The sequence below is a fragment of the Brassica rapa genome, chromosome A01 (genome assembly GCF_000309985.2).
Source record: "Brassica rapa cultivar Chiifu-401-42 chromosome A01, CAAS_Brap_v3.01, whole genome shotgun sequence".
Lineage (NCBI taxonomy): Eukaryota > Viridiplantae > Streptophyta > Magnoliopsida > Brassicales > Brassicaceae > Brassica > Brassica rapa.
In genome coordinates this window covers 11,463,969-11,490,369 of record NC_024795.2, presented here as the reverse complement: position 1 = coordinate 11,490,369, position 26,401 = coordinate 11,463,969, and the positions used below count along the sequence as shown (strand labels likewise).

At 33.9% G+C, this 26,401-nt stretch overlaps 4 protein-coding genes and 1 pseudogene across 8 annotated transcripts; 3 read left to right on the top strand and 2 right to left on the bottom strand.

Moving 5' to 3' along the window:
* The first annotated feature begins 369 nt into the window (after positions 1 to 369).
* Positions 370 to 3,950, top strand: LOC103870527 (1-deoxy-D-xylulose-5-phosphate synthase, chloroplastic). The gene is made up of 8 exons (XM_009148665.3): positions 370 to 787; positions 1,082 to 1,207; positions 1,289 to 1,604; positions 1,696 to 1,967; positions 2,038 to 2,311; positions 2,391 to 2,698; positions 2,847 to 3,413; positions 3,508 to 3,950. Exons 1-8 carry the CDS (start codon positions 644 to 646, stop codon positions 3,646 to 3,648), a joined length of 2,148 nt encoding a protein of 715 aa, XP_009146913.1. The 5' UTR covers positions 370 to 643; the 3' UTR covers positions 3,649 to 3,950.
* Positions 3,951 to 6,847: 2,897 nt separating this feature from the next.
* Positions 6,848 to 8,291, top strand: LOC103870518. Its single transcript, XM_009148653.3, has 3 exons — positions 6,848 to 7,105; positions 7,184 to 7,348; positions 7,612 to 8,291. The coding sequence occupies exons 1-3, from the start codon at positions 7,031 to 7,033 to the stop codon at positions 8,131 to 8,133; spliced, it is 762 nt and encodes a 253-aa protein (XP_009146901.1). The 5' UTR covers positions 6,848 to 7,030; the 3' UTR covers positions 8,134 to 8,291.
* An 898-nt stretch (positions 8,292 to 9,189) lies between these two features.
* Positions 9,190 to 14,971, top strand: LOC103870484 (probable helicase MAGATAMA 3). 5 transcript variants are annotated; one of them, XM_033290367.1, is made up of 22 exons: positions 9,190 to 9,208; positions 9,854 to 9,994; positions 10,180 to 10,330; positions 10,413 to 10,560; positions 10,629 to 10,792; positions 10,886 to 11,110; positions 11,183 to 11,374; positions 11,461 to 11,496; positions 11,648 to 11,733; positions 11,826 to 11,870; positions 11,932 to 12,043; positions 12,125 to 12,230; positions 12,304 to 12,401; positions 12,590 to 12,691; positions 12,774 to 12,866; positions 13,098 to 13,151; positions 13,403 to 13,461; positions 13,561 to 13,645; positions 13,730 to 14,104; positions 14,232 to 14,354; positions 14,442 to 14,528; positions 14,607 to 14,971. In XM_033290367.1, the coding sequence occupies exons 3-22, from the start codon at positions 10,220 to 10,222 to the stop codon at positions 14,796 to 14,798; spliced, it is 2,493 nt and encodes an 830-aa protein (XP_033146258.1). In that variant the 5' UTR covers positions 9,190 to 9,208; positions 9,854 to 9,994; positions 10,180 to 10,219; the 3' UTR covers positions 14,799 to 14,971. The 5 variants fall into 5 exon arrangements, with proteins under 5 accessions (XP_033146258.1, XP_009146865.1, XP_009146880.1 ...); XM_009148617.2 differs by lacking the exon at positions 9,190 to 9,208 and having other exon boundaries at positions 9,829 to 9,994; XM_009148632.2 differs by lacking the exon at positions 9,190 to 9,208 and having other exon boundaries at positions 9,830 to 9,994; positions 10,632 to 10,792.
* A 154-nt stretch (positions 14,972 to 15,125) lies between these two features.
* LOC103870507 lies at positions 15,126 to 19,952 on the bottom strand (annotated as a pseudogene).
* A 254-nt stretch (positions 19,953 to 20,206) lies between these two features.
* Positions 20,207 to 22,317, bottom strand: LOC103870469 (caffeic acid 3-O-methyltransferase). The gene is made up of 4 exons (XM_009148597.3): positions 21,779 to 22,317; positions 21,243 to 21,562; positions 20,851 to 20,915; positions 20,207 to 20,685 (listed from the first exon to the last, which is right to left on the bottom strand). The coding sequence occupies exons 1-4, from the start codon at positions 22,189 to 22,191 to the stop codon at positions 20,383 to 20,385; spliced, it is 1,101 nt and encodes a 366-aa protein (XP_009146845.1). The 5' UTR covers positions 22,192 to 22,317; the 3' UTR covers positions 20,207 to 20,382.
* Positions 22,318 to 26,401: the final 4,084 nt, after the last annotated feature.

The following is a 26,401-nucleotide window of genomic DNA, read 5'->3' as shown; positions in this document are numbered from 1 at the left end:
GTTGAATTAAAAAATATTAAAAAAAATATTTTAGAATGGAAAATAAACGGATCCAATATGTTCTTGTTATTTAGACGAGTTTTATTTGGCTAAGATATTTCCTTATATCACAATAATCTTTCTAATCTTTGGCACATTAGTTGTAAGAAAAACATTCCATGAATGAAGCAACCATTATTTTCACTTTTTTATTAAAAAAAGCATATAAAAGAAAATAAAACAAAATAGGTAGTAATATATACACACTATAATGAATTATCAATATCTATCTAAAAGTAGGATTTCTTGGTTGACGTGGACCAACCAAAACCTCAACGTCTCTGCGGATCACGCACCATCTCACTGTTATAAATACCAAACACCATTACTTGGAAAATTCATAGTCCATGAAGTTAGCTTTCTTGTCGTTTTATTACAAAAAGTCTCCATCTTTTCTCTTCTTCAACTCTCCACCACTGTCACCACCACCACCACATGTTATCATCACTTCTCATTTTTAGTGGATTCTAAAAGTACACTTATTGATTTTTCACTGTTCTTGATAACCTCAGTTTTCCTAATTAGATTCTCTTTGTTCCTCATAAATCATCTGATCTAACTTACATTTTTCTTACCCAAGTTTTTAAAGTCTATCCCTTTCTCTATGGCTCTGTCTGCATTTGCTTTTCCTTCTTACATAATAGCCAAAGGTGTTTTAACAGATTCTTGTAAACAAACTTCTCTGTCTTCTTCTAGATCTTTGGCTACAGATCTTCCATCACCATGTCGCAGACCCAACAATTCCCATGTAAGATTCACTTCTCTCTCTCTCGTCTCTTGTCATCCATGGATATATGATTCTAGAACTTTGTTGGATTATAAGGTCAATTTTAGCCTTTTTGTTGTGATTTTTGTAGTAACCCATTTGGCTAAATCTTGAATTAAATAATGGGTTTACTTCATTTTTGACAGAAGTCAAACATGTTCGACCCTTTTTCTATGTTAGTTTATTGAACCTGCTGTGAAAATAGACCAGTGACTTTGCCTCTTTGGTGGTGGTTTTTGTTCTCATCTTGTTGTTGATTTTGGTTTGTGTGTACAGTCAAACAAAAAGGTAAAAGTGAATGCTTCACTTGTAGAGAAGGGAGAATATTACTCAAACAGACCACCAACTCCATTGCTTGACACCATCAATTACCCAATCCACATGAAAAATCTTTCCATCAAGGTAAACAAAAAATTGAATCAACCTCAAGACTTGATCCATTTGATTTTTAAGCTTCATTATTGATGGTTAACTCATTGGCAGGAGCTGAAACAACTCTCTGATGAGCTGAGATCAGATGTGATCTTCAACGTCTCAAAAACGGGTGGACATTTGGGGTCAAGTCTTGGTGTTGTAGAGCTCACTGTGGCTCTTCACTACATTTTCAACACTCCACAGGACAAGATTCTTTGGGATGTTGGTCATCAGTCTTATCCTCACAAGATTCTTACCGGTAGAAGAGGGAAGATGCCGACAATGAGGCAAACCAATGGTCTCTCCGGTTTCACCAAGCGAGGAGAGAGTGAACATGATTGCTTTGGTACCGGACATAGCTCAACCACAATATCTGCTGGCTTAGGTAAGTAAAATCCCTTTGGTGTGTCTTTACCTTGTGTTGTGGTAAACAAGAAAAACCAACTTAATCAGAAGTTTTTGGCTTTTACTTACAGGAATGGCTGTAGGAAGGGATTTGAAAGGGAAGAGCAACAATGTGGTTGCTGTGATTGGTGATGGTGCTATGACAGCAGGGCAAGCTTATGAAGCAATGAACAACGCTGGATATCTAGACTCTGATATGATTGTCATTCTCAATGACAACAAGCAAGTCTCATTACCTACTGCTACTTTGGATGGACCAAGTCCACCTGTTGGAGCCTTGAGCAGTGCTCTTAGTCGGTTGCAGTCAAACCCAGCTCTCAGAGAGCTGAGAGAAGTCGCAAAGGCAAGTATATATATATTCCATTTCTTTTCTAGAATAGTAAAGAATCCTAATCTTTTGTTGTTGTGTACAGGGTGTGACAAAGCAAATAGGCGGGCCAATGCACCAATTGGCTGCTAAGGTTGATGAGTATGCTAGAGGAATGATAAGTGGGACTGGATCAACACTGTTTGAAGAACTTGGTCTGTACTATATTGGTCCAGTTGATGGGCACAACATAGATGATATGGTAGCCATTCTTAAAGAAGTTAAGAGTGCCAGAACCACAGGTCCTGTACTTATTCATGTCGTAACAGAGAAGGGTCGTGGTTATCCTTACGCAGAGAGAGCTGATGACAAGTACCACGGTAATTAAATGGATAATTTTTCTCCTTTAGTTCTCAAGGAAGTGTGTGATATACTTATATTGATTCATTTTTCTTTCAGGTGTTGTGAAATTCGATCCAGCTACGGGTAAACAGTTCAAAAGTAGTAACAAGACTCAGTCTTACACAACTTACTTTGCGGAGGCTTTGGTCGCGGAAGCAGAGGTAGACAAGGACGTGGTTGCGATTCATGCAGCTATGGGAGGTGGGACTGGCTTAAACCTCTTCCAACGTCGCTTCCCGACAAGATGTTTCGATGTGGGAATAGCGGAACAACATGCAGTTACTTTTGCTGCTGGTTTAGCATGTGAAGGCCTTAAGCCTTTCTGTGCAATCTATTCTTCTTTCATGCAGCGAGCTTATGACCAGGCAAGTTCTCAACATTCTGAATAGTCTGGGCAGGTCCGGGATACCATAAAAAGGAAGTTCACAACATTATTTGATCATCATTATAAAACTTTCAAATGAAACATTTGTGAAAAGACTAATAAGAGTATGTGGTGTGCTTTTTCTCTAGGTTGTACATGATGTAGATTTGCAGAAACTACCGGTGAGATTTGCAATGGATAGAGCTGGACTTGTGGGAGCTGATGGTCCAACACATTGTGGAGCTTTTGATGTTACGTTTATGGCTTGTCTTCCCAACATGATAGTAATGGCTCCATCAGATGAAGCTGAGCTCTTTAACATGGTTGCAACCGCTTCTGCTATTGATGACCGTCCTTCTTGTTTCCGTTACCCTAGAGGTAACGGTATTGGGGTCGCATTACCTCCAGGAAACAAAGGTGTTCCACTTGAGGTTGGGAAAGGTAGGATCCTAAAAGAAGGAGAGAGGGTTGCGTTGTTGGGTTATGGCTCAGCGGTTCAGAGCTGTTTAGGAGCAGCAGCGATGCTCCAAGAACGTGGCCTAAACATAACCGTGGCAGATGCACGTTTCTGCAAGCCGTTGGACCGTGCTCTTATTCGCAGCTTAGCTAAGTCGCACGAGGTACTGATCACGGTTGAAGAAGGTTCCATTGGCGGGTTTGGATCCCACGTTGTTCAGTTTCTTGCTCTTGATGGTCTTCTCGATGGGAAGCTCAAGGTTTATTAAACTTTTTTTTTTACATATATTCCTAATAAGTTTTGCTTTTGTCTTCTTGATCTCTAATGGTTTTGTAATTTTGGCTATGTATCAGTGGAGACCAATGGTGTTGCCTGATCGGTACATCGACCACGGCTCACCAGCTGACCAAATGGCTGAAGCTGGACTCATGCCATCTCATATCGCAGCAACTGCACTTAACTTAATCGGAGCACCATGGGAAGCGCTGTACTGAGAGTAGAGTCGGTGGATACAAACACTCTAAATGGATCAGAGGGTTTGTTTTTAAGTAATGATAAATGTTCCCGCCGAAAAGAAGCAAATATATAAGTTCTTTGGTTATTTGATAACTGAGTCTGAGATGGTGAAGAGGAACTGAGAAGGGTAAAGGCTATCTGTGTAAAAAAGAAGATTAGTATATGCATTTTCTTTTTGTGATGTAACTTTGTTTAGTGGTGTGACTGAGACAGAGCTGTACAACCATCTAACATCTTTGTAAAATCAAATACATTTCATTGTCTACTTTTCATACCTTTTTGTGTGAGATGTCTTGGAATGAGGAGTTCAGAAACCTAAACTTGGGGTCAAAATGGTGAATTGGCTATTTACACAAATAACAGTGTTTTTCTTTTCATCTGAATTCGATCGATAAAACTAAGAAATGGGAAAATCCAAAGGCAGCGGAAACACTTTACAGTCTCCGGAAACTTAGTCCACAAGAGAGAATCAAGAGCCCAAACAATAGGCATCACATAAATAACTACAATGATCATTAGACAAAGCTACGCTCCCACGTCTAAACCCATAAACAATCTTTAAGAAAGGGAAAGAAGAGAGTTGTCTAATCATTGAACAGCCGGAACTCTTGCCAAGAACCACACAAGCACAAGAGAGAGTAAGCGATGCAGAGACCAAAACAACGAAACATACCAAATACTACACAAATAACATTGTTAATGGTGCCATATAGTAAATGGAGAAATTCTAATTTGATACCAAATACTAAAGACTAACACTGAATTCAAATATTAATTGAATGTATTTTTGAAAAGTGATATTCGACATAAATGTATTTCAAGCAATTTTTAAAAACATGGATGTCTAATATGGTAAAACCGAACCAAATTAAACTAGACAGAAATAGAAATGTGGTTTGGTTTTTGGTTACACCTAAGAACCATATAAATTAGTTTATTATTATTTATTTACAGTTAAGAGTTGTTTTATTTTTCTTTTAGTTTCATTGATTTTAGTTATAATATTATTTTATTAATTTATTTGGGGGTTGCGAATAAAACTTTGATAGAAAACATTGTTAGAAAACATTAATATGTACATTTCTAGTTCCTGGCAAGGTTTTCTAAATATTGTAATGACTAATAGTTCTTAATATCATCATTAAAATAACTTTTTATATAAATATTTATGTTTAGCCAAAATTTTAAAATATATTAATAACTAGTAACTCATATATCACTATTAATATATATATCAATTTATTAAAAATAAGTACATGTATATTATACATCAATTTATATATCATATTCAGTATATATATATATATATATATAATCAAAATTAATTGTAAATGTACATTAACAAATACAAAATAAAGCATTAGTACTAATAAAATAAATCTTTTGTTGATAATTAAATGATTAAATTTTATTTAAATTTATCGGTTCTTAGGTTAATTAACATATTGATTTTTACCATTTTAATCATATATCACTATCAATATATATATAATTATTAAAAAGTAAACTAAATATAAGTACACATATATTTTACATTGACTTATATATCGATTTTTGTATATATAAAAAATCAAAATTAATTGTAAATGTACATTAAAAAATATAAAAAAATACTAAATTTTAATTATAACTGAAACGAACAAAACACCAAAATTTATTAGAATTTATGTATTGCAATAAAGACATGTATAAAGAATAAAAGACATATTTAAAATAAACAATTAATAAATATAATATATTATAATACAAATACAATGATTTCTGATTTAGTGGGATCACTAACCCTATTGACTGGCCCAGTCTTTGTCTCCGAGTTAGTCTTATTCCGTTTTATACGAAACAGTTTTTCGGAGATGTGTGGATAGACTCATTTACAAAGATGGCGAGAAGTAACAGTGTTCTTCTTTCCCATGTAAGTCAGATCTGGCCGGACTGAGCATTTTTCCAGAGAGATTCAAACTCCGCTACCACTTGATCTTTAAAACGAATGTCTATAAAAAAAGAAAAAATAATTAAACTAATTAAAAAGAAACAAAAATACAGATATATATGTATATAAACTAGGGTCGGCCCGCCCTACGGACGGGATATTAGTTAATTTGATATTTACTAAATGCTCGAGTTGAAATTTGTTTTAAGATTCAAGAATTTGGTTATCTGTTATGTGTTACTTATTAGTATGCGGTGGTATAGTTATTTTTTTATTATTCTTGCTTTGGTACTGTATCAAATTAACTAATTGTCCAACTCATAATTATAGATGTACAAATATGGATTTGTGATAAAGTTTAATGACAATACTATTTTTTTTAAATTCTTATTCATAGTGGAGTGTGCATGTGTCAGAAAGAGGCCTATATCAACTTTTATGTTTTTGCGTATGGATTTTAAATATATATTATTTTGTATAATGCATACTTGCTCTACAACATTTTCTTGTGGACTAAAAAAATTGTTTTCTATATTTTTAAAAGAGAAAATATTTAGTCGAGAATATAATATGGACATATGTATTGACTATATATAGAAGTTGGGTGTTATTTTAAAATGACATATGTATAAAGGGTTTTCAACCATTACTTCACTCACACAAAATATTTATAACTGCAAATACCTTCTTTTAAAAGCAAAACTAATAAAAGCGTGTACAACAAATGTATTTTGATATATATTATATGCATCAAGTTATAAAGGTTGGAAACATTGTAAAACTGTTTGGAGCAAAGTTTTTAACTTCACGATCTTCATCTTGACGTCAGTTCAGTGCCGGCCCTGGCCACAAGCAGAAGAAACATGGATTTCCAGCCAACACGATAATAAGTATTTTCATGGCCACATATTTATAAAAAGTAACTTTAGCCTAGTGATTCTAAGAGAAATTACCAGTGCTGGAGGTGCTGGGTTCAATTACTCCTGATAGTTTTTTGTTTTATTTTGGCCCCAAATATAAAATGGGACACGTGTCACTCCCATAACGCACGACTTGATGACGTGGCATCTCATGAGGGAGGCGAACATATTTATATATATATATATATAGATAGATATTAATGTCAAAATTGAAAACTATTTAATTTTTTTTGTTTCTGCACATGATTTAGAAAAACTCTTTGTATAAGAGAATCATTAAACCCTTTTATTTCTTTACATAGATTTTGCCTTTAAAATAAAATAAAAAAAGAAATTAAATTTTATATGGAGACATATTAGAATTTTTCAAAAGCTATTGGGTATTTAAGATTAAGCTCGTCGGTGTCGTCGTCGTCATCATCATCATCATCTTTTGTAACGTGTACTCCTTATAAACCAAATATAGACACAAACATCAAAGAAATTGTAGATTGGATTAAAAAAAAAACCATGAATTGTTCAATTCGATTTTCTTGTAGCGCTCTCCCACAGGACATAATCTTGAAGATCGGATCTTATCTTGAGGTTCTTGCTAAATTTACTGCTTTGTGTTCTTTTTCTTGATTATAAACTTTCTGAGACTGATTCTTGATGATTGGACAGGTGACTGATCTTTGCGCACTCAGTAGCTGTTCTAGGTTCTGGAGAGAGCTATGTGGTTCTGACATCTTATGGGAACCTCTATTTAAGGAGAGATGGCCCTTGTTGTCCACTTTTGATGGAGACAATACTCTGTTTCCTGATGCACAAACCGATGAAACTTCTCAGGTAGAGGGAGTTATCTCCATATATTCTTGTTTCTTTTCATATTCAAGTAGATTTTAGAGTTTTTTGCTCATGGCTTAATCATTAATATATGGATCTGTTTTACTGGTGATGATGAATTGTATAACTTACATGTAGACTAGTTTCGTATCTTGGGTATGTTTTTGTTGCCTTTTCTTGTGAAAGAAACTGAGTTTCTATGTTACTTTGATTCGAGTAGATATAAGGTTTATTTATGCTTATTTTGTTCTAAAACATTTCCTTAGGAATGGAGAAGAGTTTACGTGATGCAGCACATGGAAATGGCATCTAGAGCTTCCGAGGTGATTGCATTTGTGACAGAGTGGCCTGCTGCGTTATCACTAGAGGCCAGCGAGTATCTACACGCGGTCGAAACCATGAGCTCGATGCGGTTAGGGTTTCAAGATGTGGAGCTGTTTCTCTTCAAACCAAACTCGAGTGTTCTGCTCAACCTGGTTGGACTCATCTACTGTATAAAACACCTGAAACCGCGGGAGCAAGTTTTGGAAGGGATGAGGCGGTGTGGAGTCTCGGAGCAGCTGGTTTGGGTGAAATGGTTGACGTTAGGTAGATGGTCACGTGGGAGACGAATGAGAGACGAGACTGTTTCGCGTCAGGTGTCTCTGGCTGATGTTGTAACGGGGAAAGAAGAAACGGTTCTACGAGTGCTGCAACGAGGAGTTGTTCACGAAGTTCTGCGTGTGTGTATCTCAACGGTTGATCTTGTTTGCACCCCTTGCACTAGTAGCACCATCAGAAATTACTAAACCGTACTTGAATGGAGCTTCCTCTTTCAGCTTCTGGGGGTTTCATATATGCAGTTTGTAAACCGGTTTGGGTTTGTTAGGAACCGAAAATGTGATAAACGTATGTAACTCTATGATTGAAAATCTTAAAATTAATATAAACTATTTGCTTTTTAATTTTTGTAAACGTTATAAAATTAATCACATACATTATTGTACTAATTAAATTAGAAGAGGCTAATTAATTAAATATAACTGAGTTAGTTTTATTATTTTGAAGATTTAAACGATTTTGATTAATTTAATTTTTAATAAACCAATAAACTAATCTGATAATTGAATCTATTTTATAGTTTTTCTTTTATGGATTGCAAAATTGGTTTTTTATTTATTTTAAAGTAAACTAAGGATTGTATATCTTTTAAATTTATTAGGTAGCAATTTCGTAATAATTTTTTTATGAAAATTGCTATTTATAAATTTAGTGGTATTGGATGGTAAATTATTAACATAAAAATTTATTCGTGGTTCAGTTTTAATAGTTTGATTATATAATCAATTTGGAAAAAAAGGGCCAAAAAGAAAGAAAGAAAAAACAGGCCGTTGGAAAGGTCGTTGTTTGTGCGAAGCCCCTCCTTGGTCCTTGTTTTGAACTTTGGCGGATGAGATCTCGGTCACGATTGATTCTCTCCATGTTTAGGCGCGCCTGGGAGGTTTGGTGGTCGCGGTGAAGAAGGTGAGGAGTTAAAGAGCTTGGGTGTGATTCGGTGAATCGGTGGATGATTCTCCGGTGGTAGTCGAGGAGGAGGAGATGTTGCGGGTAGCGATGGAAGTCGGGCCGACATCCGATTCTCTCTTGGGTCTACGAGTTGCTGGGTTTGGTTATTGGGCCTTAAGCCCGTCTTAGTGTTTTTGGGTTTTGGCCTTCTTGTTTGTAGCACAATGGTCTTGTGTTGGTTTCTGAGAATCTTGGGCTTGGCCTTTTATTATTATAACTAATCTTGATGGAAAAAAAAAAGAAAGAAAGAAAAAACAGGCCAATAATTATACTAAACCGGGAGGGGGTTAACAAAAACAAAACCAACGAGAGACGCAGGTAGGGGTGGGCATTTCGGTTTAGTTTCGGGTTCGGTTTGGGTTCGGTTTGGTTTGGGTAATTTGGGTTTTATAAAACTCAAACCAATTAAAACCAAAGTAGCTTTGGGTTGGGTTCGGTTTGGGTTTAATTCGGTTCGGTTCAGTTCGGTTTGGTTTAGATTTAGTTTGGTTTACATTATTATGGTCTAGTTTGGTTCGGTGTAGTTTGGGTTGGTTATAAAATATGAAGGCATTAGTTTTATACTTTTATTAAAAAATAATCAACTCATAAACGATAGAGTAAGAATATAAAAACTTATGCTACATGATTTTATATATAATAGTATTATTTGAATCGTATTTATAATTTTTTTTAAAGATATGAAAGTTATGAAAAAACGAAAACGAAACTTTAACTAAAATTTACAATATGTTAATACATATATATATATCATATATATTTTTACTATATATATATTGGATTATCGGTTTGGTTCGGTTTAAACCCAAACCAAACTAAACCGTTCGGGTTGAGTAAAACATGAACCAATTGGGTTACATAAAGAGCACGGTTTGGTTTGGTTCGGTTTAACTTCGGTTTGGTTGGTTCGATTCGGTTCGGTTTGGGTTTTTTGCCCACCCCTAGACGCAGGGAGGGAGGGAGGGAGGGAGGGGAGCTAGAAGAAAAGAAAAAGGAAGGTGCTCCGCCCCCACGACAGGACACGAGGGCTTCTTCTTTAAAGCATCAAACGAACCGAAATTGTCGCCGCCACTTGTTCAAGATCTCGCCTTCACTCTCCGGCTTGTGCGTTCCTCTCTTTCTCTCTCTCTTTGTGTGTTCTAAAATAGGCAGACAGTGTCCAAAGTCTGTTTTTTGCTTCCTTAGTTACTGATTATTTATACGATGACATTATGCTAATGCTTGCATTGAATCAAAGTTAATAATAACTTTCTTCCTCGATTTCGTTTTTTGGAGACATGTTCATGTAGAGAATCAATCTGGCGGTAGAATTTGAGCAGAGACAGAAGGATGGCCATTGACAAGGGGAAGTTCCAAGAAGAAGAAGAAGCAGCAGCTGTTGCTCGTTTCCATAAGATTATTTTGGGTTGGGACTATACACAGCTTTTAAAAGAGACTGAGGTAAAAAGAAATTCATTTATTTATACTACTCCGTTTTTTTTTTTCTTATATATATCTATTTTAATTCCTTTTGTAAATACAGACGAAGAACAAGAAGGATACTAAAGCCAAGTTGAGTGTTGTGAAGAATACTTATAAAGATGTTGATGATTATTTTGAGACCTTTGAGCCACTCCTCTTTGAGGAAGTTAAAGCTCAAATCTTGCAGAATCAAGATCCTGAAGAAGAAGGTTTTCATCCTTTCTTCTTCTCTAAAATTGTGTATAAAAGTAAGGTTGACATTCGTTTTTCCTCTTAGCAGCATCGGGGTCTGAACTGAGATTGGTAATGGAGTGCAGCGAGGCTGATGGGTTTCACATTCTACAAGTCACTGACGAACGCGAACGCGTGGAGGATGATAATAAAGTTAATAAATATAAGTCTCTTGGTCCAAATGATCTCTTATTGCTATCTAAAGAAGAGGTTTCTTTATATCTCTCTGATAACTCCTTTCATATTGTCTTATCTGAATGTTGGATTGTCAGTTAGAGCTTTGACTTTTTTTTTTCTTTCCAGGTTAAAGGGAGTTCGTTTCCTTCATCTTATGGGTTTGCTATTGTGGAAAACCGTCTAAGTAGTACTAGTCTTCGACTTCGGATGTATTTAGCTGAAGAGGTGGTGCAGATAACCAAAAAAACGAAATCCTCTAGAACAAAGCCCTTTATCCGATCTCTCTCAAATATTCGTTCTCTTATTACATCATCTGCCAACCTCGTAGACAAAAGGGTGCACACTTTAAAGGTCAGTCCTGTAGTGCTGTGCTAACCTGGCTTCTGTTTTTCTGATTTATTAATTGAATGTTGCATTTTGCAGTTATGTGGTTTGTCAACCATTATTAGGGAATATACAGCACTACGATCGATCAGTTCGCTTCCTTTCAAGGATTTAATCTTTACTGCAGCAGAAAAGTCTTGTGGTTATGGAGATGATGCTTGGAAAATATCTGGACCTCTGCATGATTACTTTACCGAAAATCTTAATAAATCTCAAAAGGAGGCAATTGATGTAAGTCTGTCTGGCGGCCTTGTAGCTTCTTTTCCTTTGGGTCTTTTGCAGTTAAATTTATCTTCTTTGTCTCAAATATTTTTCAGGTTGGTCTATCAAGAAGATCCTTTGTCTTGATACAGGTTGACTTCTTCCTGAAGTTAGAATTGTTTAGCACTCAATGTCTTTCTCTCAGACTGTCAAGATAAGGAACGTAGATGAGTAGATCAGAGTTGCATTGACAAGCAGATGAATTGAACTAATTCGAATACTAATGACTCAATCCTTCTCTAGGGTCCTCCAGGAACAGGGAAAACTCAGACGATTCTTAGCATTCTTGGTGCCGTTATGCATGCCACTCCAGCACGAGTTCAATCTAAGTATTGATTTTTTTACGTGCCCATCCTCTTGATGCTAACCTTTTGGACTTCTGATATTATTAAACTATGCTTCTTTCTTCTTTTCATAATAGGGAGCATGAGCTAAAGCGTCGAGTTCAGATGACCATTGAGGAGAAGTATGTTCTTCCTCTCATCTCCATCCCCATTGGTGAACTTATAAAATCCTATTGTCTGCAGATATAATCACTGGGCATTAGCTTCTCCTTGGATTCTGGGTGTCAACCCACGAGATGCTATCATGCCTGAAGATGGTGATGATGGTTTTTTTCCGACCTCAGGAAATGATATGGTCAGTCGGAAGATCTATTCTGAGACACACATTGTAATAACCGTGCTTATGTTTTCTTTTTTTTTGTTGTGTGTTGTTCAGAAACCAGAGGTGGTTAATGCAAACCGGAAGTACAGGATACGTGTACTTGTCTGTGCTCCATCAAACTCTGCACTTGATGAGATTGTGTTACGTCTTCTGACTACGGGCATGTGTTTTATCCAAAAGACATTGTCTCATTATTTGAATGTTAGTGTTGGTCTAATGTGTTGCACTTTCAGGTCTGCGTGACGAAAACGCCCAGCCATACGCACCCAAGATTGTACGAATTGGTGTCAAGCCACATCACTCCGTCAAGTCAGTATGGCTTGATCACCTCGTATGTACCTAATAGCTTTTGCACTTTGATTGCCTTTCGTTGTGAGTTAGGTTTTGTTGCTTAAGATAAAGAATCCAACTGTCATCGGATCATTATAGGTTTGTTAGTTGTGGTACATTAAGAGGAACCAAACAACGAAATTTCAAGTTCTGTTGACCATTTTCCTGAGAAAAAACACTCTATTGCAGGTGGCACAAAGGCGTGGCTCAGCCATTGATAAACCAAAACAAGGAACCACAGGAACTGATGATGATAGCATCAAGACTTCAATATTGGACGAGGCTGCAATTGTATGGAGAATTAACCCTCCTCGTATTCATGTAACTTTAAGATTATATTTTTTTTTTCAGACTTGTTTCTTTGCACTTTCAGGTGTTTTGTACTCTTAGCTTCAGTGGGGCTCCAGTTCTCGCTAAATCAAACCGTGGTTTCGATGTCGTTATCATAGATGAAGCTGCACAAGCTGTAAGCCCCCCCCCGGACTAATGCTCGAATGTCTTACCTAATACCTACTGTATAATGTGTGATGGTTTCATCTTTGAAACTTAACATTTATGAGACTTTTGTCATGGCGTGTATTACATAGAGTTGACTCATGTAATCTGAAAGTATTTGTTGTTTGCTACGGAAGTGAAGTGCTTATATGTCTTCAGAGTTCACTTCTAATGAAATTTTGACTCTTGTGCACATGCGCAGGTTGAGCCGGCAACTCTTATCCCCTTGGCTACTAGGTGCAAACAAGTATTTCTGGTAACATTCCATAAGATTACCCCTTCATGTTCCAAACATGATAAAAATAGATAGATGATTTATTACATGCCATCAGTAGACTTAGAGTATAGAAGTTTCCCCACCTTTCTTGAAATTGAAGAAAATAAGTTGTATCTTGAAACTGCACATGTGGCTGACGAGAGTGCAAATACCATTAGTGTATGAGTTACTAATTTATATGATCAGTTATGAGCAAATTTTTGAGCTTTGGGTAACATTGTTTTTATCAGGTTGGGGATCCAAAACAACTCCCAGCTACTGTAATCTCAACTGTTGCTCAGGATTCTGGGTAAGTACTTTAGACCACTCATCACGTGCAAACTTTATCTGTTAATATGTCGTTGTATTGACGTTATTGAATTGTTGTCTTTCCTTTTGGTCAATGAAGCTACGGTACAAGCATGTTCGAGAGACTTCAAAAGGCTGGCTATCCGGTGAACATGTTGAAAACCCAATACCGGATGCATCCTGAGGTATCCCTTAAGTTATAGATTCTCACTGAATATCTGGTTATCGACCAGCCACTTCTTACTCTCTGTCTTTGTCTGAAAAATTAGATAAGAAGCTTTCCGTCAAAGGAATTCTATGAAGAGGCACTGGAAGATGGAGCTGACATTGAGGCTCAGACGACTCGTGACTGGCATAAGTACCGTTGCTTTGGTCCGTTTTGCTTTTTTGATATACACGAAGGGAAAGAGTCTCAACATGGAGCAACTGGCTCTAAACTAAACATGGACGAGGTGGAGTTTGTTCTGCTCATCTACCACAGGCTCGTTACCATGTACCCGGAGCTCAAGTCAAGTTCTCAGCTAGCTATTATATCTCCCTATGGCTACCAAGTTAAAACTTTCAAAGACCGGTTTAAAGAGATGTTTGGTTCAGAGGCAGAGGCAGAGAGAGTGGTTGATATCAACACTGTTGATGGGTTCCAGGTCAAATATTCTACTCTCTCTCTCTCACACATTTCAACATCAAGTATATGCTGAAAAAATGCATTAAGCAAACCAAGAACTCAACAGCTGTCTTTGTCTTTGTTTTTGTCTTTATCATTGTGAAAAGGGAAGGGAGAAAGATGTAGCAATATTCTCATGCGTTAGAGCTAACGATAAAGGAGGAATTGGTTTTCTCTCTAACTCTCGTCGTATGAATGTGGGGATTACACGAGCTAAGTCTTCTGTTTTGGTAAGATAGGAAAAGCTGAAAAGTTCATAGAAACTATTGTTTGTGTCATCTCTCTCTGATTCATTCTCCACTGAAACATGCAATCAGGTCGTTGGTTCAGCTGCAACATTAAAGAGTGATCCGCTCTGGAAAAATCTTGTAGAAAGTGCTGAGAAGAGAAACCGATTGTTCAAGGTAAAATCATTTTCTTTCCTTTTTGTGTTTAAGTACAAACCTTTCTGCATCCGAGTATGTTTTGTGTGTGTTGTTTAGGTATCCAAGCCAATGATTGATTTCTTCAGCGAGGAGAATCTAGAGACGATGAAAGTGACGGAGGACATGGATATTCCTGACGGACCAGGGTTTGAAGATGAAGCTCCTCCAGTTGCAAATTTCGGTGGAGATGATGATAATGACTTTGGAGATGGTGATCAAGACGATGCAGCCTTCGCTGAAGATGACTAAATCACTACAAAATCTTCTCGTTATTAGTTAGAACTTAAGAAGTTAGAGGATTACTTGTTTGAACATCATCAATATTGAAGTCTTAATTGGTTTAAAATTGGTCGGTTAATGGTAAACCAATTAAAACCTGGTCTATGGACAGTTAAGTTTCAAATCATCGGTTTGGGGAGAAATCAATTTTAAACTTATAATTTAGAGAGAAATAAGTTTACAACTTTAAATTTATGGAGTTTTAACACGAGTTCATAGTTCGGTGGGGATTTGATATTATACGATAGTTTTCGTGGGGAAATAGATTGTTCACCCCGTAAAAGTTACAGAAACAGATTCAACAACCAAAATTCCAGTCTGGAAAGAGATTAGAACGTTATTTAAGTATAACATGTATAAGTAAAAGTTGTAATTCAATTTGGGTATAATTCAATGACCCAAAAAGAATAAGCACCATAGATAAAATTTGGGAGCTTAAATCCAGCTTTCATAGCTAATACTTCAAATTCCTCTTTCGTTCTCTCTCTGCCCCCACGCGTTAAACACATCATAATCATATCTAAATGCAGTGCGTTCTTGGTTGCTATATCAGTGTCGGATACTTCCCGTGGGATTATCGTTTCGATTACGATTACCCTTCCAGTTTCTGGTAATGCTTTCTTACAGTTTCTTAATATCTCCACGCATTTTTCATCGCTCCAATCATGAAGTATCCACTTAATAAAATCAAATCAAAATGAAACTTTTTTTAGTATTAGAATTCAGAAGTACCCACTTTTCATCTAAGTTTTCTGAAGTAGGTAGGTCCATTCTCACCACACATGGTTACATGTGAAAATTTAATTATAACTAGATTATGACCCGCCCTTGAAAGGGCGGGTATATATATATATATATATTTTTTTTGAATAATATTTTTGTAATCATATTTGTGTTTAATATTAATTTAATTTAATAAAATTTTTGATAACTATATTAAATAGTCAAGTTACATAATTATACACTTATGCCATATGCATTTCAGAAATTATTTTTTAACTTTATTTCTAAAATGTGCAACATATTATATTTTTTAGTAGTTATCTAACATAATTAATCAATAATATTCATACTTAAAAAACTCAATTCGGAATCGACCCAAAAATGAAAGTCTCATACTCTATTAGATCTGGCCTATATACTTCAATGGTTCTTAAAAAATTATATCTGAAAATCAATAGTAAATCCAATCCGCACCGAAAATAAAACAAAATTTTTGAAAAGTTTTTTGAAAATAATAATTTGTAACATATTATGTTATATATATATATATATATATATATGTGTGTGTGTGTGTGTGTGTGTGTGTAAATGGATTAATATGGTCTTCATTAACTTTATGTAAAATTACATTTAATAAATATTAATTTTTAATCAAATAAATTTAAAAAAATTATTTTAATTAAAACCCATAGAGTATATCTTTATAAATAGTACTTCCATAATAATATCAAATACACATTTCAAATATACTCAGAATTTAAATTAGATATTGGCCATTTAATTAGGTACCAAATAGAAGATGACAGAAACCTTTAAGTATAGATCGGAGAAAAATGGTGGTTACATCCACGATATAATGTTTATATTTAGTTCTATGCAATGGTGCGATTATTATGCTGAAGTAAACATGGCCTGCCCGATTATTATGCTGGTGGTTCCACGATATATAATTATATGCAGTTAGTATGGTTGAAAATAATTAATTAGACATAACCTATATCAATGGGTCACACTGCTGTTTTAATAGAGTAGATGATGGAGTTCAAATTTATATACCTTCATCAATATAGCTTGGCCTCTTGGAACTTCATCAAACATATCACCACCAATATGTTCCACGCCTGGAAAGAGTTTATTTAATCACTTTTAACAACTAACTAGGCACTTTACGAAGCGACATGATGGTTAGATGAAGGACCAATATTGTTTTATAATACGTATTAACTATACTCCTTCAACTTTGTTTGATAAGATGTCTCCTAGAATAAACTAGACACCATTTGTAAGGTTATCCTCAATCAAACATCTGCTGATATTTTTGAATATATTAATCTTCATAATCAATGAAGTGAAGACTAGTTTACCAGTAAAGAGTAATAACAAGAAAAAATAAAATAAAAGGTTACCATGAATTTGGGGAGCTTCTGAGACGACGTGAGGCAAGTCAAAGTTGACACATTTAAGATGTGGGAACTTGGAGAGCGCTTGGGAGAGACTAGTGCCTAGCCCACCTCCTACATCTACCAACGTGCAATCCCTCATACTCTCAAACCCATCATAGTTCTCAAATTTTTTTTCATTACTATTGTCGTATGACTCATCATCGACTCGTTGAAATCTTCCTTGACACTCTCAGTTTTCTTCATATATTCAAATAAAAATGCCCCATTAGCTCTCTCCCATGCAGATGCTCCGCCTTCTAGTATCGACTCCGTGAGGTAAGACCTTTTCTTGAAAAGAAACTCGTATTAGAACTAATTAATACCAGTAACATCATGGAAATATCTCAATATACAAATATCCCAACTAATTTTGTTAATAAATAAATATTTGTTTTTCCTTTTAATACACTAACTTTTAAAACAATGTTCTTTTAATACTCAAATTGTGCTTACTTTATTTTCAAACGAAATTAAAAACAATTTCAAATTCAAAAACAATCTTAAAATGTTTAATTTATTTTATTTTAAGGATAAAGGTACCTACATAATGAATAAAATTTAGAAAAAGTTATTTTTTGAATGAAAAAATCAATTAGTTTTAAATTTTGAATAAAAATTAAATATGACACTAAAAATTTAGAATTTTAAGATATAACAAAATTTATTTAATATTATTCCTATAAAATTAAAATAAAAGTAGAAAAATTTTAAGATTGGGGTTTTTAAACAAATTTGTTTGATTTTTTTTATTATAATACACACAGTTTCAATATTAAAATGAGTATAGTATTAAAAGTTAATATATTACAATAAAAATAATTAGTTAACGTATTAAACTTGGTAGAAAAAGTCTAGGTATTAAAACGTTAACCAAATTAGTTAGGATACTTTATGGAATTTTCCCTTATAGTATTAATTTACTTATTAAATTTATTTGTTTAGAATTTTCAATTAATATTGATATAGTTTTACATACATAATAAAATGATAAAATCAGAATCTTATGACATTTAGAAGTATCTCTAGTATATCAGATCATACCATGTACCCTTGGTATGTGAACAATGGAAAAGCATATAGGACGCGATAGAAACTCCATTTTCATCCTTAATGAACTTCTTTCCAACTTTTCCTAGTCCGTATGTCCTTGACTCTCTTCCCTTTTCGTCTTTCACTAACTTACATGTGCACACAGAATATGCAACAAGGAGGCGTAGCAATCGATCAATCATCACCGAAGCGTCTGGATTATTTGGTGCAGTCTTTGAAGCCAAATCCAACGTTGAGAGATGGGTCCCTAAGGGCCTGGCTTTAGCCATAATCTCCAACAAATCTAATTCTGTTGCAGTTTTTACAGCGTAAGCGATGAGATCTATGCCGCAAAGGTGCATGGCTAGTAACATATCCTCTTCTTCGTTCGAAGATCCTCCGGAATTTTGTAGAGAATTCATTATGTACAAAAAATAAAATTTAGTTGGAGAATGCACATAAAATGAATTAGAGAAGAGATATGAAAGTCGTCAAGCAATTGGCCGCTATTTATATGACAGATTAATGTGGTATATTTTTGTCTAGACTGCCAAATACAACTCATATTTGTTGTATTGTGATACAAACCCATGCTTTTTTAATGCTTAATAAGAAAATGTAGAGTGCTGAGAATAAAATAGAATGACGTACATCACGACAGTTGTGTTTGAAATCACCTCTCTATACTAATATCTCTTCTTGAAAAAAGCAACAACCATATCGATATAAAAAGACAACACCAACTTCCACACTTTTTGTTTTTCTAAAAGACATAAAAAGACAGCAAAAACTTGGACGAATATGTATAGAAATAATCGAAAAAGACTACACAACTTATGCTAGCTATTCCATATGCTATATTAACAAACTAAATATTGACCATCTAGCAGATGTTCTAGCCTAAGATGTAAAAAACAAAAACAAATACGAAATGTTAACTATACTTCCTCCATTTTCGCTTATAGATTATTTTAGAGATAATGTATGCAACAATTACCGTGTTCACTGGAAATTTCTTAAAATGGAAAGGGTATTCTATAAGAACATGTCCTAGATGGGGCAATAGTTGTTAGGTTTCCCTCGAACTAACGTCCACACATATTTTTGGATGATCAATATCTTTTGTTCGTTTATTTAGCATGTCGTATAGCTAGATGACCGATATATTTTTGTTTGCTTATCTAGCATAGGTACTAGTCTAATGTGTGGACTGTTTTACAATGATTTCAATGTAAACGTAATGTTTCTCTTATTATTCAAATGAGCAATACAAGAGGGTTATATACAATGAGTACATAGGAGACTAGCTTCACCAAACATAGTAGGATCTAACCACGGCTTATGTGATAACATAGGTTCCCCTAAACCAGATGCAATCCATTCAATTCCGAGGATGGAATATAGCTGACTCAGAATGTTTTTAAGCGTGACCTAAAGAGGGATTGTTGAGATCTCCAGTAGAGATAGAGATTCTGAAGAAGTCCACGGGGCTACAAACATTATACAATCATCCACATGCCACAAACTACGCGAGAGAACCCATTTCCTCGTGTCCTCATCAGGGATGTGGAGGATATAAGAAAAGTTGCTTCTCTTTCTAACAGAAATATTACATTTCCTACCCCATAATCTGTTTAGCACAGCATATACGAGACCACCAGGAGGTACCAAACAGCGGTGGAACTGACCTTCAAGTATTTTTTTTTGTTTCTGCAAACCTTGAAGAAGAACATTGTTGGGAATAGTTACATTAGGAGTACCATCCTCCAAATACTCTGGAGTAGTGGCTCGATGCAGGTTCCTTGTTTCCGGATTCATCCTTATCCGTTGGAAACAAAGTAACAACAGGTAGAGTAGCATATTTGGAAGCTATTATTGATTTCCTGACAACCTCTTTGTGATGTTTCGCCTATATATTTGGACGACAGAGCTGGCCACTCTGTTGAGGCTTCACCTAAGATAGCTGATTCCACCATAGATTCCACAAACCATGCCAATGGCTTAGCCCAAGCTCCCGGAAGCATAGTGGAGAGGATTAACTAAACCTGAGAGAACTTGTGGAGAGGCGTGAAGAGATTCACCTGAGAGGGAGAGAAGGAGACGGAAAATCTCGTTTAGGTTGACTCCGCAAATTCTTGTGCATAAAGTGCTTTACAAGTAATTCAATCACAAGAGACTTCACGATACATATCAGCTTCAACTTAATATAGATGAAGATTGCATTATCAGGGTTATACTCACATAAACGCAAATCACATACAAATTACAGACAGAGATTCAACAACAACCAATATTCCAGGCTCGAAAGAGAGTACAATATTGTTTACTTAACAACAACATAATAAAAGTAAAATTGCAATTCAATTTGGATATAATTCAAGGACCCAAAAAGAGTAAGCACCATAAATAAAATTAGGGAGTTTAAATCCGCCTTTCATAGCTAATACTTCAAATTCCTCTTTGGTTCTCTCTCTGCCCCCACGCGTTAAACACATCATCCCTACATCTGAATGTAGTGCATTCTTGGTTGCTATATCAGTGTTGTTTACTTCCCTAGGGACTATCGTTTCGATTACGATTACCCTTCCAGTTTCTGGTATTGCTTTCTTGCAGTTTCTTAATATCTCCACACATTTTTCATCGCTCCAATCATGAAGTATCCACTTATTCATGTCAAAACAAAATGAAATGTGAGTAGTATCAGAATTCCGAAGGACCCACTTTTCAGGTAAGTATTCTGACGTATGTAGGTCCATTTTCGCCATAGATATTTATATACTTATACGCTGTGAAAATTGAACTATAATAATGAGTTCAAATTTATATACCTTCATCAATATGGCTTGGCCTCGTGGAATTTCATCAAACATATCACCACCAATATGTTCCACGCCTGAAAAGAGTTTATTTATTCACTTTAAAGAACTAATAACTAGGCGCTCTGCGAGGCGACATGATGGTAAGATGAAGCATCATGAACGTTTAATAATACGTGTAAACTGCAGTCCTTAACTTTTATTTGTTTTATATATGATGTTTCCTAGACTAGACATAGTTGTAAGGTTATCCTCAATCTAACTTCTGATATTTTTTGAATATATCAATCTTAAGAATCATTGAAGTGAAACCTAGCTTACCAATAAAGAGTGAAAATAAGAAAAAGACACGATAAAAGTGTATAATAATTTGAACCCAAAAAAAAAAAAAAAAAAAAGTTTACCATGAATTTGGGGAGCTTCCGAGACGATGTGAGGCAAATCAAAGTTGATACCTTTCAGATGTGGGAACTTGGAGAGTGCTTGGGCAAGATTAGTGCCTATGCCGCCTCCTACATCTACCAACGTGGAATCCCTCAAACTCTCAAACCCATTGTAATTCTCTAATATTTTGTTCATTACTATTGTCGTATGGCTCATCATAGACTCGTTGAAATCTTCCTTGAGACTTTCATTTTCCTTCATGTATTCAAATACCAATGCCCCACTAGCTTTCTCCCATGCCGATGCTCCGCCTTCTAGTATCGACTCCGTGAGGTAAGACCTTTTCGTGCAAAGAAACTTGTATTAAAAATTACCATTAACTATAAACCTTAGAAATATCTCATCATTGTAATAAATTTTATTGACTTTATTTTTTAGAAATGTTTATTTATATACATATATATATATATATATTATATTGTGTATATTACATAATAAAATCACAATACCAGAATCTTATGACATTTAAAAATGTCTCTAGTATATCCCATCATACCATGTAACTCCCTTGGTATGTGAACAGTGGAAAAGCACATAGGGCGCAATAGAAATTCCATGTTCATCCTTGATGAACTTCTTTCCAACGTTTCCTAGTCCGTATGTCCTTGACTCTCTTCCTGTTTCGTCTTTCACTAATTTACATGTACACACCGAATATGCAACAAGGAGGCGTAGCAATCGATCAATCATCACCGGAGCGTCTGGATTATTTGGTGCAGCCTTTGATGCCAAATACAACGTTGAGAGATGGATCCCTAGGGGCCTGGCTCTAGCCATAATCTCGAGCAAATCTAATTCTCTTGCAGTTTTCACACAGTAAGCGATAAGTTCTATGCCGCAAAGTTGCATGGCTAGTAACATATCTTCTTCTTCGTTCGAAGAACCTCCGGATTTTTGTAGAGAATTCATTTGCTACAACCTTTTTTTAGTCGGAGAATGTACGTAAAATGAACTGAGAAGAGATATGAAAGTCGTCAAGCAATTTGCCCCTATTTATATTTACAGATGTGAAATACTCTTGTGTAGACTGACAAAAAGGACTCTTATCCCTTATATATTAAAGGAGAAGCATTGTAATAAATGCATTCACACTATAATAGACACGTGGCAGCTTCACAATGATTTGATAATAAATATGCTAATGCATTCACACTATATTCATAAATGTGTTCACACTATATACTTTTTATTTTTTTAATATAAAACTCATATGCATGGTTCCAATAAAACTTTGGATTTTTCGGTTCGAATCAAAACAAATAACGAATCAAAAGCTAAACTATATATATATTATTTTTATTGTTTACCGATAAAGTTGGGCAAAATATTAATAAGTTTTGATTCAATTCGTTATCCGTTTTGAATTGAACCAAAAAATATGGATATCCGTAACTTTACGAAGCAAATCAATTACTAAAATACAATTAAAGAAAAGCAAATCACAAATACCAATATTTTTAAGAGCGATTATCAAATTCGATCTATTATATGCATATATATACATATATGTACAGAATTATATATATATATATGTTATATATATTATAGTTTATATAAGTTTTACAATATTTTTATAAATTAAATTTATTATATTAGGTATTAAAATTTAAAAAGTAAATAATATTTTATTTTTGTAATAAAACGTTATTATTAAATTTTCAATTAATTTTTTAATTTTATTTACGGATCAAATCGAATATTCTTTAAAATTCTAAATCATTTCGGATATCATAATCACCGACTATCCAAGTGGCTAAAGATTGAATCGACATGAATGTCTTCAAATACTCGGATATTCGATCTGTGCCCACCTCTATTTACGGATACAATTGATTTTTTTATATAAAAAAATTCACTAATATCAAGGCCTTTTTACCTTTTAATTAATTTTAATTTTATCTTTCATGTATTATTTAGAACAAAAATGTCATTAATATTAATTAACAATATCTTTATATATTTGTCATTTATTTTTATATAATTTTATATACACATACATGTGCACCTTGATGTGAAAACTTTATAAGTATTTACCACTACTGAAGTATCTATTTTTTTTGGAAGTTGAAATATATTTTTTCTTAATGCTTCTTTCACGACCGACCAAATTGTAGTGAAATGATTAGTCTTAATAATTTTCTTTTCTTTTTCTTGAACTATTATCCGTTTACAAACTATAATATGAAACCATTGTTTGGACATGACGATTATCTAAAATTTATAACATAAAAATAAACAAATAATAATAATTTTTGGTTTCTACCGAAAAAACTAAAAAATCAAACATTCTAACAGAATAAACCAAAAAAATAATTTAAAACTGAACCAATATCCAGATTAAACAGATTTAATGTGTTTTTATTAAAAAATAACAAAACTAATAATCACATCCCGCGCAAGGCGCGGGTTATTACCTAGTTTGTTGTATTTGGATACAAGCCCATCATTTAATGCTTAATGTACTATCTCTTAACAATATAAAAATCTCTAATATTTTGATATAAAAAGACAACACCAACTTCCACACTTTTTGTTTTCTAAAAGACATATAAAAAGACGGCAAAAAACTGTGACGAATTGCATACATAAAAACAATAGAAAAAGACTACACAACTGCTATATATTACTCTCTTTTTTTGCTACCTATTATATATGATTAGATAAAAAAACAAATTATCGATCATCTAGCATATGTTTTTTTTTTTTTTTTGGGGCAATCTAGCATATGTTCTATATATATAGCTTAAGCTGTTAAAAAAAAAGACAAATACGAAATATTAACTATGCTTCGTCCATTTTCCTTGACGACAAATACGACATCAACAATTCTTGTGTCATTGAACATTTCTTATAATACTAATAACACGGCAGAGTAAATAATTGATTAAATTATTTATTTTACTTGTAATAAGAGATTTGTAGTATAACTTTTTCAAAGAATGGACATTGAGATATCCATTCGGATGCAGTTGACCTATTCAGATTTTGATTTCTAGAATTATGAATTTAAATATGATTCGGATATTTAAAAATTTCGGTTTGAATTTGGATTAGATGTGGTTCGAACTATTGAAGGTTCGGTTCTGATTCGAGTTAGGATATCTATTTTAATTATGTAATTTTTTAAACAAAAATCAAAATATACAATTAATACTCAAAATCTGAAAATAAAAACAATATAAAACATAAATTTAAATAATTTAAGCCTAAATACTTAAATTCACATAAAAAATAGTTCAATTTAAATATTTAGATGGAGAAAATATATTTTTCAGTATTTTGAACATATTTTTGTTATTTTAGATATTTTCATATTAATGGATATCTAATAGATATAAAACTTTAAATAACTAATATATTTAAGTATATAATTTTGTTTTAGATAATTTCGGTATCCAAAATATTTCAGTTTGGATCGGATTCGGGTCTGGTTATCCGAATATTAAACTTTTAGATCCATTTGAGTACTTAATTAGTTTTAGTTTGTGTTTAGTATTTACTTTCCAATCAAGTTCGGTTCGGTTCTTTGGATCTAAATATTTTACGCAGACTTGGTTTCTTCTACAAATATTAAGAAAAATAAATAAATGTAAAACTAATATGTTAGGCTTATTTTACATATATAATTGTTGGACCATATTTTAAGAATACCAATAAAAATGGTTGGACGTCGTGTCAATATTGTTGGACATATTAAAAAATTGACGTAGTCTATAACCAATAAAATGTACTTTCTTATAAAATTTCATGGTAATATGATAAAAAAAACACGATACAATCGAGTGAAATGGGTAAGAGTTGCGTCAAAAATAATGTGATCTCTTCACTCGGTACATGAATTTTGTTTTTCAATTGATTTCACAAAACTTCTTTTCTTTTAAAGCTTTTATGATTTCTGATTTTTTTTAACAATCTGATTATATGTTCTAATTCTTGAGTTGATATGAAAACTCTGTAAAGAAAAAATAATTTATGGCTACACTAAAGATCCAACTTTGTGTGTGGCGTTTTTACCTCAGTTTTCGTAATTTATAACCAATCACAATTGTTTATTTATTTCGTATGCATAAACCTCAACCATGGCAAGTTCGGCAAGATACAAAACTATCAATTTCTATAAAAAAAGCTCATTCTGACATTTTAGTTGATGTGAATCTTAATAATTTTGTAATTTATTTCTTTCAACAATGATATTATTAAGTACTTCCCGAGAGAGAATTCTAATTCACTAATACAAATGTTAAAAATACGAAAACTAAAAATAAATTGATTAAAAAAATTAGTGTGTGAGAAGTGGGTTAACCTAAGCCTTGAGCTTCACTAGGGGGAGGCCAGCTATCTATGGTATCCTCGGTATGAGGATGAATATCTCTAACCTAGCTATTGCCCAACGTAGGAAAAGTAAGCCCACCTTTGCCTTGATTTAATTTTGTTTCGCTGTGCTCTGAATCAATCAATAAACCTATTGATTGGATTCAACTTATTTCATTTGGGCGAGAGATCCATATTAAATTATTTGTGATAGAGTTAAAAAAATTAATGTGTGAACACATTAATTATTAAATGATTGTGAGACTGACACGTAAACATTCTAAAATTGAAATGATTGTAAAACTGACACGTGTTAATGTATGTGTAAATACATTTATTGCAAATGCTTCTATTTTAATATAATAGGGATGAAAATGGTATCATGAGCGAAGCCAGAATTTTTTTATATATGCATCATTAATTAAAAAAACATTAGAGATAATTGAACTTGGGAAACTATGGGTGCATAACATGACTGCTATCATTTTACCTAGCAAATTCTAATGGTTGTAAGCCTAAATTTTGAACGAGATTTTCTTTCGACGGCTCGGCCGTTTCCGTCTCTCCCTCTCCAGTGAATCACTTTAGCTCTTACCGGTGGGGCTGTCTCTCCAATCCTTCCTCTTCTTCACCTTCGACTTCCTCGTCACCATGGTTTCTCTTGAGATGTCAAATTCTGAATTTGTGTATATCTTTTGAATAAAGTTCACTTAGAATTGATGCTTATATAGCGAAATCAGGACTGCTACTTTAACAGTTTAAAATCGAACAAAGCATTTATGTTTTGAATTTACTTCTGTTTTTCATT